We start from the raw sequence: 16,581 nt of genomic DNA, 5'->3' as shown, positions 1-16,581 counted from the left end.
GTGTGGAAAAGTGGAAAACTTCAAGGATTTGGTTAAGCTCATGTGAAAATGTTGCTTGTGAGCTACTAGAAAATTATAGCAGGCCGCAGGCCATCCTTGTAGGAGATAGAATAGTGGAGGAGGGGACAAGTGTGACCTGTGTGTGGGATACACACAAATTCATGCTTGGGTGTGTGAGGTGTGGAAAGGACTTTTGGGTTCACCACACCTCTTTCAGTCATTAATGACATGACTACCAGTAAGGTCAGTTTTAGAGCTGCAGCCTCCTTGCTTGTTCTGGAATAAGCATCAGCACCACTTTTTGCCAAAAAGATATCCTGTGACATTCTTATTTAGCGGGAGAAGCTCATCTAGCAGTTTGTGTAGAATGTAGAAAGTGTTCACCGTATGGTTTTGAATGGCTCAAAATGGATATTTCAGAATGGGAGGTATAATTATGCTTGCTGAATAATGGTTTGTTTTAAGGTAACAAAATGCTTTTTAATTTTGTACGTGGTAATGTTTTCCAGCTTTGAGGAAAGAGATAGTTGGCATTGGTAAAATGTTGTGATTAAGTTAAGCCTAAAATGTCTTCTATGCCTTTTAAGTAGTGGGAGTAATTGAATATAGTTTTACCTTTGCTTGATGACCCAGCATCATTTTAAATATCTTTTTTTTTTTTTTTTTTGGTACTTTGACCCAATTTGGTTTTCTACATACAATTTATTTTGTCTCATCTTAATGTGAGACTGCCATCTGCCACTTCTTAATTCAAACTGTTCTTAATTCAAACATCCTCTCCTTTTACAATCCATTGATGGTTTGCTGCCAGTAATTTATTTAGGTTGAGAAATCATTAATCAAGTTGGGAAAGGTTTCTCTGTTGAACAAAGTTAGGATTCTGAGTGAGGGCCCAATTCATGTCGGGTCTTTGTTGTGACTGTTTTCTGTGCGCTTCACGTTTAAGGAATTCTGTTTTAAAGTAAAGGATGGCAGTTTTAAAAGTCTCAACTTCAGAAGAGTGTAATATGTTGCAATTTTTACTGTAATATTTTAGCACAGGATGCTGAATACATTTATTATTGGTATCATTAAAATTTTCTCTTTCTCTGCTTTGTGAACAGTCAAAACTTGCTGTGTGATGTCACCATTGTGGCTGAAGACATGGAGATCTCTGCTCACAGAGTGGTGCTGGCTGCCTGTAGTCCTTATTTTCATGCCATGTTTACAGGTATGAAATGTCTTAGTTCTGGGTATTTTTCAAGCGTATACAGATCTGGGCTTTTCTTTCCACATTTTCTTTTCTTATTAACATTTTATTGTTATGAAATGAAGTGCTGTAATGGAAGTAAACGCTCTTGCTTTGTTTCAAATTCCTCCTCCCTGTTGTTTTTCGGTTTTGTAATCATGTGTGTATATGTGCATTATATTCACATACTCATAGTTTTATGCTAGTTTTGCCCCGTTGTATTTACATCTACATATACTGGCCGAGTTTACCTGCCTGCCAATTATAACAACTTTTGGCACTTGATTATTTTGGCAAAAGAAAAGTGCTTTTACTGTTTTCCATTTTTTTTTTTCCAAATGATTTTCACATATGTTTCGTTGATTGTTTACAGTGAATAAAGAGATGTTTATTTAATGTCCTTTGATTTAAATATATAAAAAAAAATGGTGCACTTAGGTAACTAAAAATATATAAAATGACTTCAGTACTTCTGGAAAAAAAGTAATTTATGCTTGCCCACTCATTCTCTTAAAAAAATTAAACATATATTACTGTACAAAGAAATGAAGTCATATATTAGAACAGTGAGCTTATAATCTTAAGAGTATTGGTAGAACAAACAAAATACTTATAAATACAGGGGTGTCTGGGGGGCTCAGTTGGTTGAGTGTCTTACTCTTGATTTTGGCTCAGGTCATCATCCCAGGGTCGGGGGACCAATCCCCGTGTCAGGCTCCACTCCAACTAAGTGTAGAGCCTGCTTAAGATCTCTTTCTTTCTCTCTTTCCCCTCCCCGCCTCGTGTGCTCTCTCTCTAAAAAAACAAAACAAAACACTTATGAATACGAATATAGTTACATGAAAAAGTGCAAATAATAAAAGATATTCATACTTTAGAAATCATGAAGTATTTCTTGTGCCTAACATTTTGCTTAGATACTTCCAGGAATATACAATCGTGTAAGTGTGCTTCCCACCCCCAGTAACAATACGCACACTTTAAGTATGTAGTAGAGTATGGAAGATCTGGTTGCCCAAGCAGTGATGCAGATGGCGAGGGCTGTGATGGACAGCACTGAAGAGAAGGGGATCTGACATTTCCTGAAGCCACATAGGTTTAAAGGGTTCACACCAATGAAGAGGAGTCCAGAAGGCCACGTGAAGAGGATGGGCTTAATGTTTTGGGAGTAGAGGAGAGTCTGGAAGGCCCTCACTATTCAGCCTGTTGCAGCCTTGCTGTTCCTGAACGGAGTTAAATAATCAAGAATGTAGGAATGATAGCGGAGGGGCTGTGAGCCAAGTTGGGAGGGTGCCTTTAGCTGAGGCTGATTTGAAAAGTCAATACTAATAATGTGGGACTAGTCAGATTTTTATGTCCTAGGGTTCATTTCAGTCTCATGGTTTACATCTTACATCTTATTTATTTCCCCTGGACAGTGTTCTAAACAGAGTGTCCAGGCTTATGAGAGGAAGGTTCTGGCTGGAATGTGTCAGCCTAACTTAAGAATTCCCTAGTGTAGGGCTGTCCCCTGTAGGTGGCATTCTCTCACATGACACTGCTATTGCTATTTCCTTGTTGGAAACCATGGGAAACTCACATCATCAACTTATGCTTCAGTTTCCCCATCTGGAGAAGGAGGATGGTAATTTTACCCACTTTCTAGGATTTTTATAAAAATTAAATCAGATCATATATATGAATTTCTTAGCACTCTACTTGGCCCATAGAAAATATATAATTAATTTTGGCAGTAATTATGTTATTATTATTTGAGTTGAAGAATAGCAGACACACAATGTTACATTAGTTCCAGGTGTACAGCATAGTAATTCTGCATCTCTATATGTTATGCTGTGCTCACCACAACTGTAGCCACCATCTGTCACCATACTATGATATTACAGTGCCATTGACTGTATTCCCTATGCTGTATCTTTTATCCTCTTAACTTATTCCCTTACTAGAAGCTGTATCCCCAACTCCCCTTCTCCCCTTTGCCTGTCCTGCCCCCCTTTCCCCTCTGGTGACCGCAAGTTTTTTGTATTTATGGGTCTATTTATGTTCTTTGTATTTATGGGTCTGTTTCTGCTTGTTTGTTGTTTTGTTTTTTAGATACCATATATAAATGATATCATATGGTATATATCTTTCTCTGACTTATTTCATTTAGCATGGTACCCTCTAGGTCTACCCATAGTGGTACAAATGCCAAGATCTTATTCTTTTTTTTACAGCTAATATTGTATACCAGATGTTCTTTTTCCATTCATCTATCGATGGCCATTTGGGTTGCTTTTATATCTTGGCTGTTGTAAATAATGCAGTAAACATAGGGGTAAATGTATCTGTTCGAATTAATGCTTTTGGTGTGTTTTTTGTTGTTGTTGTTGTTGTTTTTTGTAAATCCAAAATATATAAAGAACCTTTATAACTCAATATCAAAAACCAAATAATTCAGTAAAAAATGTGCAGGGACCTGAATAGACATTTCCAAAAAAGACCACTGATGGCCAACAGACACATGAAATGGTACTCAACATCACTAATCATCAGGGAAATGCAAATCACACCTATCAGAATGGCTGGAATCAAAAGGACAAGAAGTAACAAGTGTTAGCAAAGATGTAGGAAAAAAGTAACTTTTGTACACTGCTGGTGGAAATGTAAATTGGTGCAGCCACTGTGGAAAACACTATGGAGGTTCCTCAAAAAATTAAAAATAAGAATACCATATGATCAATTATTTTTCTTTTACTCTAAATTTCTAAATGTCCTTATATTTTGTAAGAGTAGAAGATTGAGGAACGCTTAGACTAGAATTTCTTTTGATAAATGTTTTATTTTTTATAGAGCTACACAAATATATAGTGATTAACTTAAAAATGCAAGATCAAAGTAACTTAAAACTGCAGGATCAAGGTTAGTTTCCTTTCCCTTCAAAAGGCAGCACTTAGAGTCTCCAATCTCCCTGACCCTTAGGTATCCAGAGACATGCATGCTAAATAGAGATGGGAGATCTTGTTATATCTTTGTCTTCTTTTCTGTTTACCTTATGACCTAAACTACATTTCACTTTCCCTGTTTTTTTTTTTTTTTTTGTTGTTGTTGTTGTTTTTAGTCTAATATACCTTTTACATGTAGTCAAATTTTAGATTGCGGTATACTAAGATAAATGCAAAATAGGGATACTGTGTTAATTTCTGATTCATATAAAATGAATTGAATACCTCAGTTGTGTTTTTTTCACAACTTTTTTGATGCATATTTTACATATTATGAAATTTACACATTTCCAGTGTAGTGGCAGTGAATTTTAGTAAATGTATTTAGTGGTCATCACCATAAGTCAATTTTGGAACATTTTTATTCCCACATTAATGATTTTGGGTTTATGTATGTAAATTATTTCTGTGTTATAGTATTTATTATCAGTTTGTTCTTTTTTATTGCTAAATAGATAAAATTGTATGGATGTATCACATTTTGGCTGTCCATTCTCCAGTTGATGGACATATGGGTTAATTTCAGTTTTGGGCTGTTGGGAATAATGCTGGTGTCAATATCCATGTGCCATTGTTTACATGGACATTTATTTTCATTTCTCATGGAAGTAGATACCTAGGAGTGGAATTGCTGGGTAAATTTCTTTAAACTTAACAATGACTGCTATGCTGTTTTTGAAGGTGTACCATATTACATTCCTACTGTTAATGTAGGATGGTTCCCATTTCTCCACATCCCCATCAACACTTGTTAATTTTTTTTAATTGTAGTCATTCTAATGGGTATAAAATGGCATCTCTTGTAGTTTTAATTTGCAATTCCCAAATAAGTGATGATGTTGAACATCTTTTCATATACTTATTAGGCTTGACTTAAAAAAATATTTTTTTTAATGTTTATTTTTGAGAGGGAGAGAGAAAGACAGAGAGAGAGAGAGACAGAGACAGGGCATGAGCAGGGGAGGGGTAGAGAGAGAAGGAGACACAGAATCTGAAGCAGGCTCCAGGCTCCGAGCTGTCAGCCCATGTGGGCTGAGAAATGCTGAGATCATGACCTGAGCTGAAGTTGGTCGCTTAACCATCTGAGCTGCCCAGGTGCCCCTGACTTTTTGGTTCTTTAGCAATAGATGCTATTCACTTTTCTGGCAGTCTTTGTACATTTCTACTTTTGAATCCACTGAATAGCCCATCACTTGTCAGAGATTAGGTGAGGAAGATAAGGAGATTTGGTGTAGGTGGTTTAGCGTACATATATTTTTTTTGTGGTTTGCTATGATTTGCTATGAATCCCTTGTATCTTTTTGTTTTGTTTTTTGGTCTGAAACCCTGTTAAACTTTATTATAAAAAATAGAGCGAGGAAACCAGTAGACCTTTGCATGCTGCCATTCCATCGTACATTATGTATATTTATTTTCTCCTGCTCGGTGGGTAATCAGAAGTGCTTGCAGTGGCATAGGTCGTTACCCTATTCTTGTTTTCCTAGGCCTCACCTATTAGGAAATGGGGAACATGAAGAGGTTCTTTTTTGGCCCTTGTTTCTAATCTCCTATAAATTGTAGGAGGAATTTTTATTCAAATTCTATTACCTAAAAAAAGGATTGTGTTACTCTTTGTAGTTCCAAGTATTTGGGTAGAGAAAGGAGGTGAAAAGTAATTGTGTGATACAGTCACAGGATTTTACTCTGTGAAGTATGGGCCCATTTAGAGCAAGGCCAGGTGGTTTAATTCTTACTTAAGGAAGCATATATCATTTGAGTTCTTGTGTTTTTCAATTACTTGTTTCTTATAAATGTGGAATTTAAAATGTTGTTTCTCTTACAAATACATTTGAGGCCTATTTAGTACCCCAGGCTAAAATATCTGACATCTAGTAGGAAATAATTGGATTTTTGTTTTTACTCTTTTGTGCTTTTTGATGATTTCCTTTGTCATATTGAACATGATTCGGTGAGTAGAATAGGAAAATGGGGATTATCATTTGAATGATAAGTGAGATTTCTATTTTATTTTACTTTCTTTTTTTAAATTTAAATCCAAGTTAGTTAACATATAGTATAATAATGATTTCAGGAATAGATTTTAGTGATTCGTCACTTACATATAACACCCAGTGCTCATCCCAGCAAGTGTCCTCCTTGATGTCCCTTGCTCATGTAGTTCATTCCCCCACCCAACACCCTTCCAGCAACCCTCAGTTCTCTGTATTTAAGAGTCTCTTATGGTTTGTCTCCCACTCTGTTTTTACATTATTTTTGCTTCCCTTCCCTTATGTGCATCTGTTTTGTATCTTAAATTCCACATGTGAGTGAAATCATATGATATTTGTCTCTCTCTGTCTTATTTTGCTTAGCATAATACACTCTAATTCCTTCCATGTTGTTACAAATGGCAAGATTTCATTCTATTTGATCACTGAGTAATATTCCATTGTGTGTGTGTGTGTGTGTGTGTGTGTGTGTGTGTGTATACATACATACACACCACATCTTTATCCATTCATCAGTAGATGGACATTTTGGCTCTTTCCATACTTTGGCTATTGTCAATATCACTGCTACAAACATTGGGGTGCACGTGCCCCTTCAAAACAGCACTCCTGTATCCTTTGGATAAATACCTAGCAGTACAATTGCTGGGTTATAGGTAGTTCTATTTTTAATTTTTTGAGGAAACTCCATACTGTTTTCCATAGTGCCTACACCAGTTTGCATTCCCACCAGCAGTACAAAAGAGATCCTCTCTCTCCGCATCCTTGTCAACATCTGTTGTTGCCTGAGTTGTTAATGTGAGCCATTCTGACAGGCGTGAGGTGGTATCTCATTGTGGTTTTGATTTCTATTTCCCTTATAATGAATGATTTTGAGCATCTTTTCATGTGTCTGTTAGACATCTGGATGTATTCTTTGGAAAAGTGTCTATGTCTTTTGCCCATTTCTTCACTGGATTACATGGTTTTTGGGTGTTGAGTTTGACAATTTCTTTATAGACTTTGTATACTAATCCTTTATCTGATTTGTCATTTGCAAATATCTTCTCTCATTCCGTTGGCTGCCTTTTAGTTTTGCTGATTGTTTCCTTTACTGTGCAGAGAGGTCCAAATAGTTCATTTTTGCTTTTGTTTCCCTTGCCTCTGGAGACATGTCAAGTAAGAAGTTGCTGTGGCCGCTGTGAAGGAGGTTGTTGCCTGTTTTCTTCTCTAGGATTTTGATGGTTTCCTAACTCATGTTTAGGTCTTTCATCCATTTTGAGTTTATTTTTGTGTATGGAGTAAGAAAATAGTCCAGGTTCATTCTTCTGCATGTTGCTGTTCAGTGTTTCCAACACCCATTTGCTGAAGAGACTGTCTTTATTCCATTGGATATTCTTTCCTGCTTTGTCAAAGATTAGTTGGCCATACGTTTGTGGGTCCGTTTCTGGGTTCTGTATTCTGCTCCACTGATCTAAGTGTCTGTTTTTGTGCCAGTACCATACTGTCTTGATGATTACAGCTTTGTAATACAGCTTGAAGTATGGAATTATAATGCCTCCAGCTTTGGTTTTCTTTTTCAGGATTGCTTTGGCTATTTGGGATCTTTTCTGGTTCCATACAAATTTTAGGATTATGTGTTGTAGCTCTGTGAAGAATCCTGGTGTTATTTTGATAGGGATTGTATTGAATATGTAGCTTGCTTTGGGTGGTATTGACATTTTAACAGTATTCTTCAAATCTATGAGCATGGAATGTTTTTCTAATTTTTTGTGTCTTCAATTTCTTTCATAAGCTTTCTATAATTTTCAGTATATAGATTTTTCACCTCTTTGGTTAGGTTTATTCCTAGATATTTTATGGTTTTTGGTGCAATAAATGGGATTGATTCCTTGATTTCTTTTTCTGCTGCTTCATTATTGGTGTATGGAAATGCAGCTGATTTCTTTGCATTGATTTTATATTCTGCGACTTTGCTGAATTCATGGATCAATTCTAGCAGTTTTTTGGTGGACTCTTTTGGGTTTTACACATAGAGTATCAAGTCGTCCTCCAAGAGTGAAAGTTTGATTTCCTCTTTGCCCATTAGGATGCTTTTTATTTCTTTGTGTTGTCTCATTGCTGAGGCTATGACTTGCAACACTATGTTGAATAACAGTGGTGAGAATGGACATCCTTGTGTTCCTGACCTTAGGGGGAAAGCTCTCAGTTTTTCCTCATTGAGGATGATATTACCTGTGGGTCTTTTGTAGTGGCCTCTATGATCTTGAGGCATAATCCTTTTATTCCTACTTAAGGGTTATCAAGAAAGGATGCTGTATTTTGTCAAATGCTTTCTCTGCATCTATTGAGAGGATCATGTGATTCTTATCCTTTCTGTTATTACCATGATATATCACACTGATTTGCAGATACGAACCAGACCTGAATCCTAGGAATAAATCCCACTTGATCCTGGTGAATAATTCTTTTAATGTATTGTTGGCTAGTTCTAGTTGGGAATTTTTGCATCCATGTTCATCAGGGAAATTGGTCTGTAGTTCTCCTTTTTAGTGGAGTCTTTGTCAGGTTTTGGAATCAAGGTAATGCTGGCTGCATAGACTGAATTTGGAAGTTTTTGCTTCCATTCTATTTTTTGGAACAGCTTCAAAAGAATAGGTGCTACTCTTCTTTAAATGTTTGGTAGAATTCCCCTGGAAAGCCATCTGGCCCTGGACTCTTGTTTGTTGGGAGATTTTGATTACTGATTCAATTTCTTTACTGAATGTGGGTCTGTTCAAATTTTCTACCTCCTATCTGAGTTTTGGTAGTTTATATGTTTCTAGGAATTTTTCTGTTTGTTCCCGATTGCCAAATGTGTTGACATATAGTTGCTCATATTTTATTATTATTGTTTGTATTTCTGTGGTGTTGGTTGTGATCACCCCTCTCTAATTCTTGATCTTATTTATTTGGGTCCTTTCCCTTTTCTTTTTGATGAAACTGGCTAGGGGTTTATGACTTTTGTTAATTCTTTCAGAGAACCAGCTCCTGGTTTCATTGATCTGTTCAACTGTTTTTGTTTTTTTTTTTTAAATATACATTACTGATTTCTGCTTTAATCTTCATTATTTCCCGACTTCTGCTGGTTTTGGGCTTTATTTGCTGCTCTTTTTCCAGCTCTTTTAGGTGTAAGGTTAGGTTGTGTATTTGAGACCTTTCTTCCTTCTTTAAGAAGACCTGATTGCTATATACCTCCCTCTTATGACCTCCTTTGCTGTGTCCCAGAGGTTTGGGGTTTTCGTGTTTTCATTTTCATTGGCTTCCATGTACTTTTTCTTTTTTTTAATTTGATTTTTTATTTCTTAAAATTTACATGCAAATTAGTTAGCATATAGTGCAACAATGATTTCGGGAGTAGACTCCTTAATGCCCCTTACCCATTTAGCCCATCCCCCCTCTCACAATCACTTGTGTAACCCTCAGTTTGTTCTTCATATTTATGAGTCTCTTCTGTTTTGTCCCCCTCCCTGTTTTTATATTATTTTTGTTTCCCTTCCCTTATGTTCATCTGTTTTGTCTCTTAAAGTCCTCATATGAGTTAAGTCATACGATTTTTGTCTTTCTCTGACTAATTTCACTTAGCATAATACTTTCCAGTTCCCTCCACGTATTTGCAAATGGCAAGATTTCATTCTTTTTGATTGCTGAGTAATACTCCATTTAATATATATATCACATTTTCTTTATCCATTCATCCATCGATGGACATTTGGGCTCTTTCCATACTTTGCGTATTGTTGATAGTGCTGCTATAAACATGGAGGCTGCATGTGTCCCTTCAAAACAGCACACCTGTATCCCTTGGATAAATGCCTAGTACTGCAATGCTGGGTTGTAGGGTAGCTCCATTTTTAGTTTTTTGAGGAACCTGTTTTCCAGAGTGGCTGCATCAGCTTGCATTCCCACCAACAATGCAAAAGAGATCTCCTTTGTCTGCATCCTCGCCAACATCTGTTGTTGCCTGAGTTGTTAATGTTAGCCATTCTGACAGGTGTAAGGTGGTATCTCATTGTGGTTCTGCTTTGTATTTCCCTGATGGTGAGTGATGTTGAGCATTTTTTCATGTGTCCATTGGCCATCTGTGTCTTCCTTGGAGAAGTGTCTATTCATGTCTTTTGCACATTTCTTCACTGAATTATTTGTTTTTTGGGTGTTGAGTTTGATAAGTTCTTCATAGATGTTGGATACTAACCCTTTATCTGATATGTCATTTGCAAATATCTTCTCCCATTCTGTCAGTTACCTTTTAGTTTTGTTGATTGTTTTCTTCGCTGTGCAGAAGCTTTTTATTTTGACGAGGTCCTAGTAGTTCATTTTTGCTTTTGTTTCCCTTGCCTCCAGAGACGTGTTGAGTAAGAAGTTGCTGTGGCCAAGATCAAAGATGAGGTCTTTCATCCATTTTGAGTTTATTTTTGTGTATGGTGTAAGAAAGTGGTCCAGGTTCATTCTTCTGCATGTTACTGTCCAGTTTTCCCAACACCACTTGCTGAAGAGACTGTCTTTATTTCATTGGATAGTCTTTCCTGCTTTGTCAAAGATTAGTTGGCCATACGTTTTTGGGTCCATTTCTGGGTTCTCTATTCTGTTCCATTGATCTGAGTGTCCGTTCTTGTGACAGTACCATACTGTCTTGATGATTACAGCTTTGTAGTATAGCTTGAAGTCTGGGATTGTGATGCCTCCAGCTTTGGTTTTCTTTTTCAAGATCTCTTTGGCTATTTGGGGTCTTTTCTGGTTCCATACAAATTTTAGGATTATTTGTTGTAGCTCTGTGAAGAATGCTGGTGTTATTTTGATAGGGATTTCATTGAATATGTAGATTGCTTTGGGTAGTATTGACATGTTAACAGTATTTGTTCTTCCTATCCAGGAGCAGGGAATCTTTTTCCATTTTTTGGTGTCTTTTCTTTCATAAGCTTTCTATAATTTTCAGCATATAGATTTTTCACCTCTTTGGTTAGATTTATTTCTAGGTATTTTATGGGTTTTGGTGCAACTGTAAATGGGATCAATTCCTTGATTTCTCTTTCTGTCGCTTCATTGTTGGTGTATAGGAATGCACCTGATTTCTGTGCATTGATTTTATATCCTGCAACTTTGCTGAATTCATGAATCAATTCTAACAGTTTTTTTTGTGGAATCTTTTGGGTATTCCATATACAGTATCATGTCATCTGCAAAGAGTGAAAGTTTGACCTCCTCCTGGCCAATTTGGATGCCTTTTATTTCTTTGTGTTGTCTGATTGCAGAGGCTAAGACTTCCAATCCTATGTTGAATAACAGTGGCAAGAGTGGACATCCCTGTCTTGTTCCTGATGTTCGGGGGAAAGCTCTCAGTTTTTCCCCATTGAGGATGATATTAGCGTTGGGTCGTTCTTATATGGCTTTTATGATCTCGAGGTATGCTCCTTCTATCCCTACTTTCTTGAGGGTTTTTATCAAGAAAGGATGCTGTATTTTGTCACATGCTTTCTCTGCATCTATTGAGAGGATCATATGGCTCTTGTCCTTTCTTTTATTGGTGTGATGAATCACGTTAATTGTTTTGTGGATATTGAACCAACCCTGCATCCCAGGTATAAATCCCACTTGGTCGTGATGAATACATTTTTTTAATGTATTTTTGGATCCAGTTGGCTAATATCTTGTTCAGGATTTTTGCATCCATGTTCATCAGGGAAATTGGTCTATATAGTTCTCCTTCTTAGTGGGGTCTCTGTCTGGTTTTGGAATGAACGTAATGCTGGCTTCATAGAAAGAGTTTGGAAGTTTTCCTTCCATTTCTATTTTTTGGAACAGCTTCAAGAGAATAGGTGTTCACTCTTCCTTAAATGTTAGGTAGAATTTCCCTGGAAAGCCATCTGGCCCCGGACTCTTGTTTTTTGGCAGATTTTTGATTACTACTTTGATTTCCTTACTGGTTATAGGTCTGTTCAAATTTTTTATTTCTTCCTGTTTCAGTTTTGGTGGTGTATATCTTTTAGGAATTTGTCCATTTCTTCCAGATTGCCCATTTTATTGGCATATAATTGTCATAATATTCTCTTATTATTGTTTTTATTTCTGCTGTGTTGGTTGTGATCTCTCCTGTTTCATTCTTGACTTTATTTATTTGGGTCCTTTCCTTTTTCTTTTTGATCAAACTGGCTAGTGGTTTATCAATTTTGTTAATTCTTTCAAAGAACCAGCATCTGGTTTCATTGATCTGTTCTGTTTTTTTTTTTTTTTTTTTGGTTTCAATAGCATTAATTTCTGCTCTAATCTTTATTATTTTCTGTTTTCTGCTGGTTTGGGGTTTATTTGCTATTCTTTTTCCAGCTCCTTAAGGCGTAAGGTTAGGATATGTATCTAAGATCTGTCTTCCTTCTTTAGGAAGGCCTGGATTGCTATATACTTTACTCTTATGACTGCCTTTGCTGCGTCCCAGAGGTTTTGGGTTGTGGTGTTATCATTTTCATTGACTTCCATATACTTTTAAATTTCCTCTTAAACTGCTTGGTTAGCCCATTCATTCTTTAGTAGGATGTTCTTCAGTCTCCCAAGTATTTGTTACCTTTCAAATTTTTCTTGTGGTTGATTTTGAGTTTGATAGCGTTGTGGTCTGAAAATATGCACTGTATGCTCTCGATCTTTTTGTACTTACTTAGGGCTGATTTGTGTCCAGAATATGGTCTATTCTGGAGAACGTTCCATGTGCACTGGAGAATAATGTATATTCTGCTGCTTTAGGATGAAATGTTCTCAATATATCTATTAAGTTCGTCTGGTCCAGTGTGTCATTCAAGGCCATTGTTTCCTTGTTGATTTTTTGATTAGATGATCTGTCCATTGTTGTGAGAGGGGTATTGAAGTCTCCTACTATTATGGTATTAGTATTGATGAGTTTCTTTATGTTTGTGATTCATTGATGTATATATTTGGGTGCTTCCATATCTGGTGCATAAATGTTTACAATTGTTAGGTCTTCTTGGTGGATAGACCCCCTTAATTATGATATAATGCCCTTCTGCATCTCTTGATACAGTCTTTATTTTAAAGTCTAGATTTTGTGATATAAGTATGGCTACTCTGACTTTCTTTGGTTGACCATTAGCATGATAGATGGTTCTCCATCCCCTTATTTTCAATCTGAAGGTGTCTTTAGGTCTAAAGTGGGTCTCTTGTAAACAGCATATAGATGGATCTTGTTTTCTTATCCATTCTGTTACCCTATGTCTTTTGATTGGAGCATTGAGTCCATTGACGTTTAGAGTGAGTACTGAAAGATATGAATTCATTGCCATTATGATGCTTGTGGAGTTGGATTTTCTGGTGGTGTTTCTGGTCCTTTATAATCTTTGTTGCTATGTATATGTATATGTATTCATCTTTTCTCCCCTCAGAGAGTCCCCCTTAAAATTTCTTGCAGGGCTGGTTTAGTGGTCACAAACTCCTTTAATTTTTTTTTGGGAAACTTTTTATCCTTCCTTCTATTTTGAATGACAGCCTTGCTGGGTAAAGAATTCTTGGCTGCATATTTTTCTGATTCAGCACATTGAATATATCCTGCCACGCCAAGTTTCTGTGGATAGGGCTGCTGCAAACCTGATCTGTCTTCCCTTGTAGGTTAGGGACTTTTTTTCCCTTGCTGCCTTCATGATTCTCTCCTTGCCTGAGTATTTTGTGAATTTGACTATGATATGCCTTGTTGATGGTTGGGTTTTGTTGAATCTAATGGGGGTCGTTCTCTGTGCTTCCCGGATTTTGACGTCTGTGTCTTTTCCCAGATTAGGAAAGTTTTCTGCTATGATTTGCTCACATAACCCTTCTACCCCTACTTCTCTCTCTTCCTCTTCTGGGACCCCTATGATTCTGATGTGGTTCCTTTTTAATGAGTCACTGATTTCTCTAATTCTTAAATCATGCTCTTTTGCCTTCATCTCCCTCTTTTTTTCTGCCTCATTATTCTCTATAAGTTTGTCCTCTATATCACTGATTCTCTGTTCTGCCTCATCCATCCTTGCCGCGGCTGCATCCATCCATGATTGCAGGTCAGTTATAACATTTTTAATTTCATTCTATTTTTTACTTCTTTTATCTCTGCAGAAAGGGATTCTAATCTATTTTTGACTCCAGCTAGTATTCTTATCGTGATTCTAAATTCTGGTTCAGACATCTTGCTTGTATCTGTGTTGGTTAAATCCCTGCCTGTTGTTTCTTCATGCTCTTTCCTTTGGGGTAAATTCCTTCATTTTGTGATTTTGAAGGGAGAAAAGGAATTAATAAGGTGGAAAAATTAAAATTAAAAAATTAAAATTAAAAAATTAAGAACATACACAAAAAAATCGAGTAAATGATGCTAGATCATAGGTGTGATTTGGTCTGGGTGTTGAAAGTGGTTTGACAGATTAGAGAAAAAAAAGAGGGAAGAAAAAAAAGGAAATTGTTTGAGAATTTGAAAAAGTGAATACACTCAAGTAGACTAAAATGAGATGATGGGAGTAAAATAGAATTTAAAAAGATTTACACAAAAGTAAAGAATATAGTAGAAAAAAATTAAAAATATTTTTAATAATAATTCAAAATAAAAATGAATTTTTTCTCTTTCTGTTTAAGAAAAAGAAAAGAAATGAAAAAGAAGAAAAAAGGAAATCGTTTTAAAAAGTGAATACACTTTCAAAGTAGTGGGAGTCTAAAATAAAATGATGGAAGTAAAATGGAATTTGAAAAAATTTATATAAAAGCAAAAAATATAGTAAAAAATTAAAAGAAAATATTTTTAGTTGCAATTGAAAGTAAAAATGAAGTTTTTCTGAACTCAAGAAAAAGAATAGAAATGAAAAAGAGAAAAAAGAAAAAAAAAGAAAAGGAAATCGTTTGAAAATTTGAGAAGGTGAATACACTGAAGTAGACAAAAATAGAATGATGGAAGTAAGATAGAATTTGAAAAAATTGACACAAAAAATATAGTAAAAAAAATTAAAAATATTTTTAATAAAAAATTGAAAATAAAAATGAATTTTTTCTTTCTGTATTCAAGAAAAAGAATAGTGTAAAGGAGAAAAAAAAGAAAGAAAATTGAATAGATGGACCTGCTAACAGATTGAAATAGGACTGAAATTACTTCGTTTTCCCCTAGAAGTCAGTCTATGTAGCGCTTTATAGTCCATAAACTAAGTAGGCAGTGAGACTTGTGTTCTTGAAGAGCGAGGTTGGCCCAGTTGGGCGGGGCTCAGTGTAAAGACTCTGTTCTCCACTCGATGGCGCTGCTAGCCTACTGGGGTGGATGGTTTTAGCGCTGGTAGGTGTCTATGCGTATGTGCGGGAGCGGTGAAAATGGCGTCACCCAGCTACCCGGTCTCTAGTATGGGAACTCTGTTCTCTCTGATCAGCAGTCGTGCACCCGTCCTCTGTCTTCAGCTTTAGTCCACTCCCTGCTTCTTCACTGTCGGTGACCAAGCCCCAGGCAGTACCTCTCTCCCGAGTTTTGTCTCAGATGCGGCTGTTTTCCCCGGTCCCTTACTTCTGAAGGACTGTGGCTTTGACCCGTTTTGCCCCTCTGTGGGAGGGTCTCACCAAGCAATGGCCGAATGTTGGCTGCACCCCGGAATGCTTGCTGGACCGTGCTGCTTCCAGTGCCCAGAGACTGTGGCCAGGTTCCAGCCTGCCCCGGAAAAAGTTTGCAAGATAGCATAGCAGCAGCTTTTCGGGGTTATGGAAAATCACAACATATATCTAGCACCAGGCTTCACCCTTAACGACCTTGTGCCAGCACCAGCGAATGTGGCCGTTTTCTGGAGTCTGCTGGGACCAGGTGGCTTCAATAGTCTCTACCAAATGTCCTTCCAGCAGTGGAACCACTTTTCCCCGTGTAGCCCAAGAACCTCCCGGACCCCACTCTGTTCCTGGGGATTTGCCCTTCTCACCAGAGTACCACCAGGTATTGAGCTGAGGAGTTGCACACTTTGTGTTCCCCTTGTTTACAGTCTTAATGGAATTTAAACCCTCTCCTTTCTCCTTACTCCCTTTTTAGTTTAGTCCCTGTAGCTGTTTCCAATTTTCCACTTTCTCTCCAGCTGCTTTTGGGGAGGGGTGCTTTTCCCGTATTTTTCCCCACACCCCCAGTCTCCATCCTCTCTCCACTTGCAAAAGCACCTCCCTTCCCGTGCCTTCCCACTCCCCTAGTCCACCTCTCCGCGCTGTGTACCTGCTGAATTCTGTGGTTCAGGTTGTGAAGACTGTTGTGTTAATCCTCCAATCAGTTTTCTAGGTGTGTAGGAGGATTTAGTGTTGGTCTGGCTGTATTTCATGGATGCGAGACACACAAAAAATCTTCCATGCTGTTCCGCTATCCTGGCTCCTCTGAAAGAGTTCCCATTCT

General features: G+C 37.1%; 1 protein-coding gene across 5 annotated transcripts in view; it reads left to right on the top strand.

Moving 5' to 3' along the window:
• The window catches only part of KLHL2 (kelch like family member 2), a 121,586-nt gene that overhangs the window by 23,040 nt on the left and 81,965 nt on the right, over positions 1–16,581 (top strand). For 4 of the 5 annotated variants that reach the window (XM_042935129.1, XM_042935130.1, XM_042935127.1 and 1 more), the window contains exon 3: positions 1,104–1,210. In XM_042935129.1, the coding sequence (XP_042791063.1) occupies positions 1,104–1,210 (107 nt within the window). Of the gene's footprint in view, positions 1–1,103; positions 1,211–16,581 lie in introns of those variants that run through there. The other variant, XM_042935131.1, reaches the window with a different exon arrangement.

Source organism: Panthera leo, chromosome B1 (assembly GCF_018350215.1).
Source record: "Panthera leo isolate Ple1 chromosome B1, P.leo_Ple1_pat1.1, whole genome shotgun sequence".
In the NCBI taxonomy this organism is placed as follows: Eukaryota; Metazoa; Chordata; class Mammalia; order Carnivora; family Felidae; genus Panthera; species Panthera leo.
The sequence above is the reverse complement of the archived record's forward strand: the minus strand, read 5'-3'. Positions and strand labels throughout refer to the sequence as shown.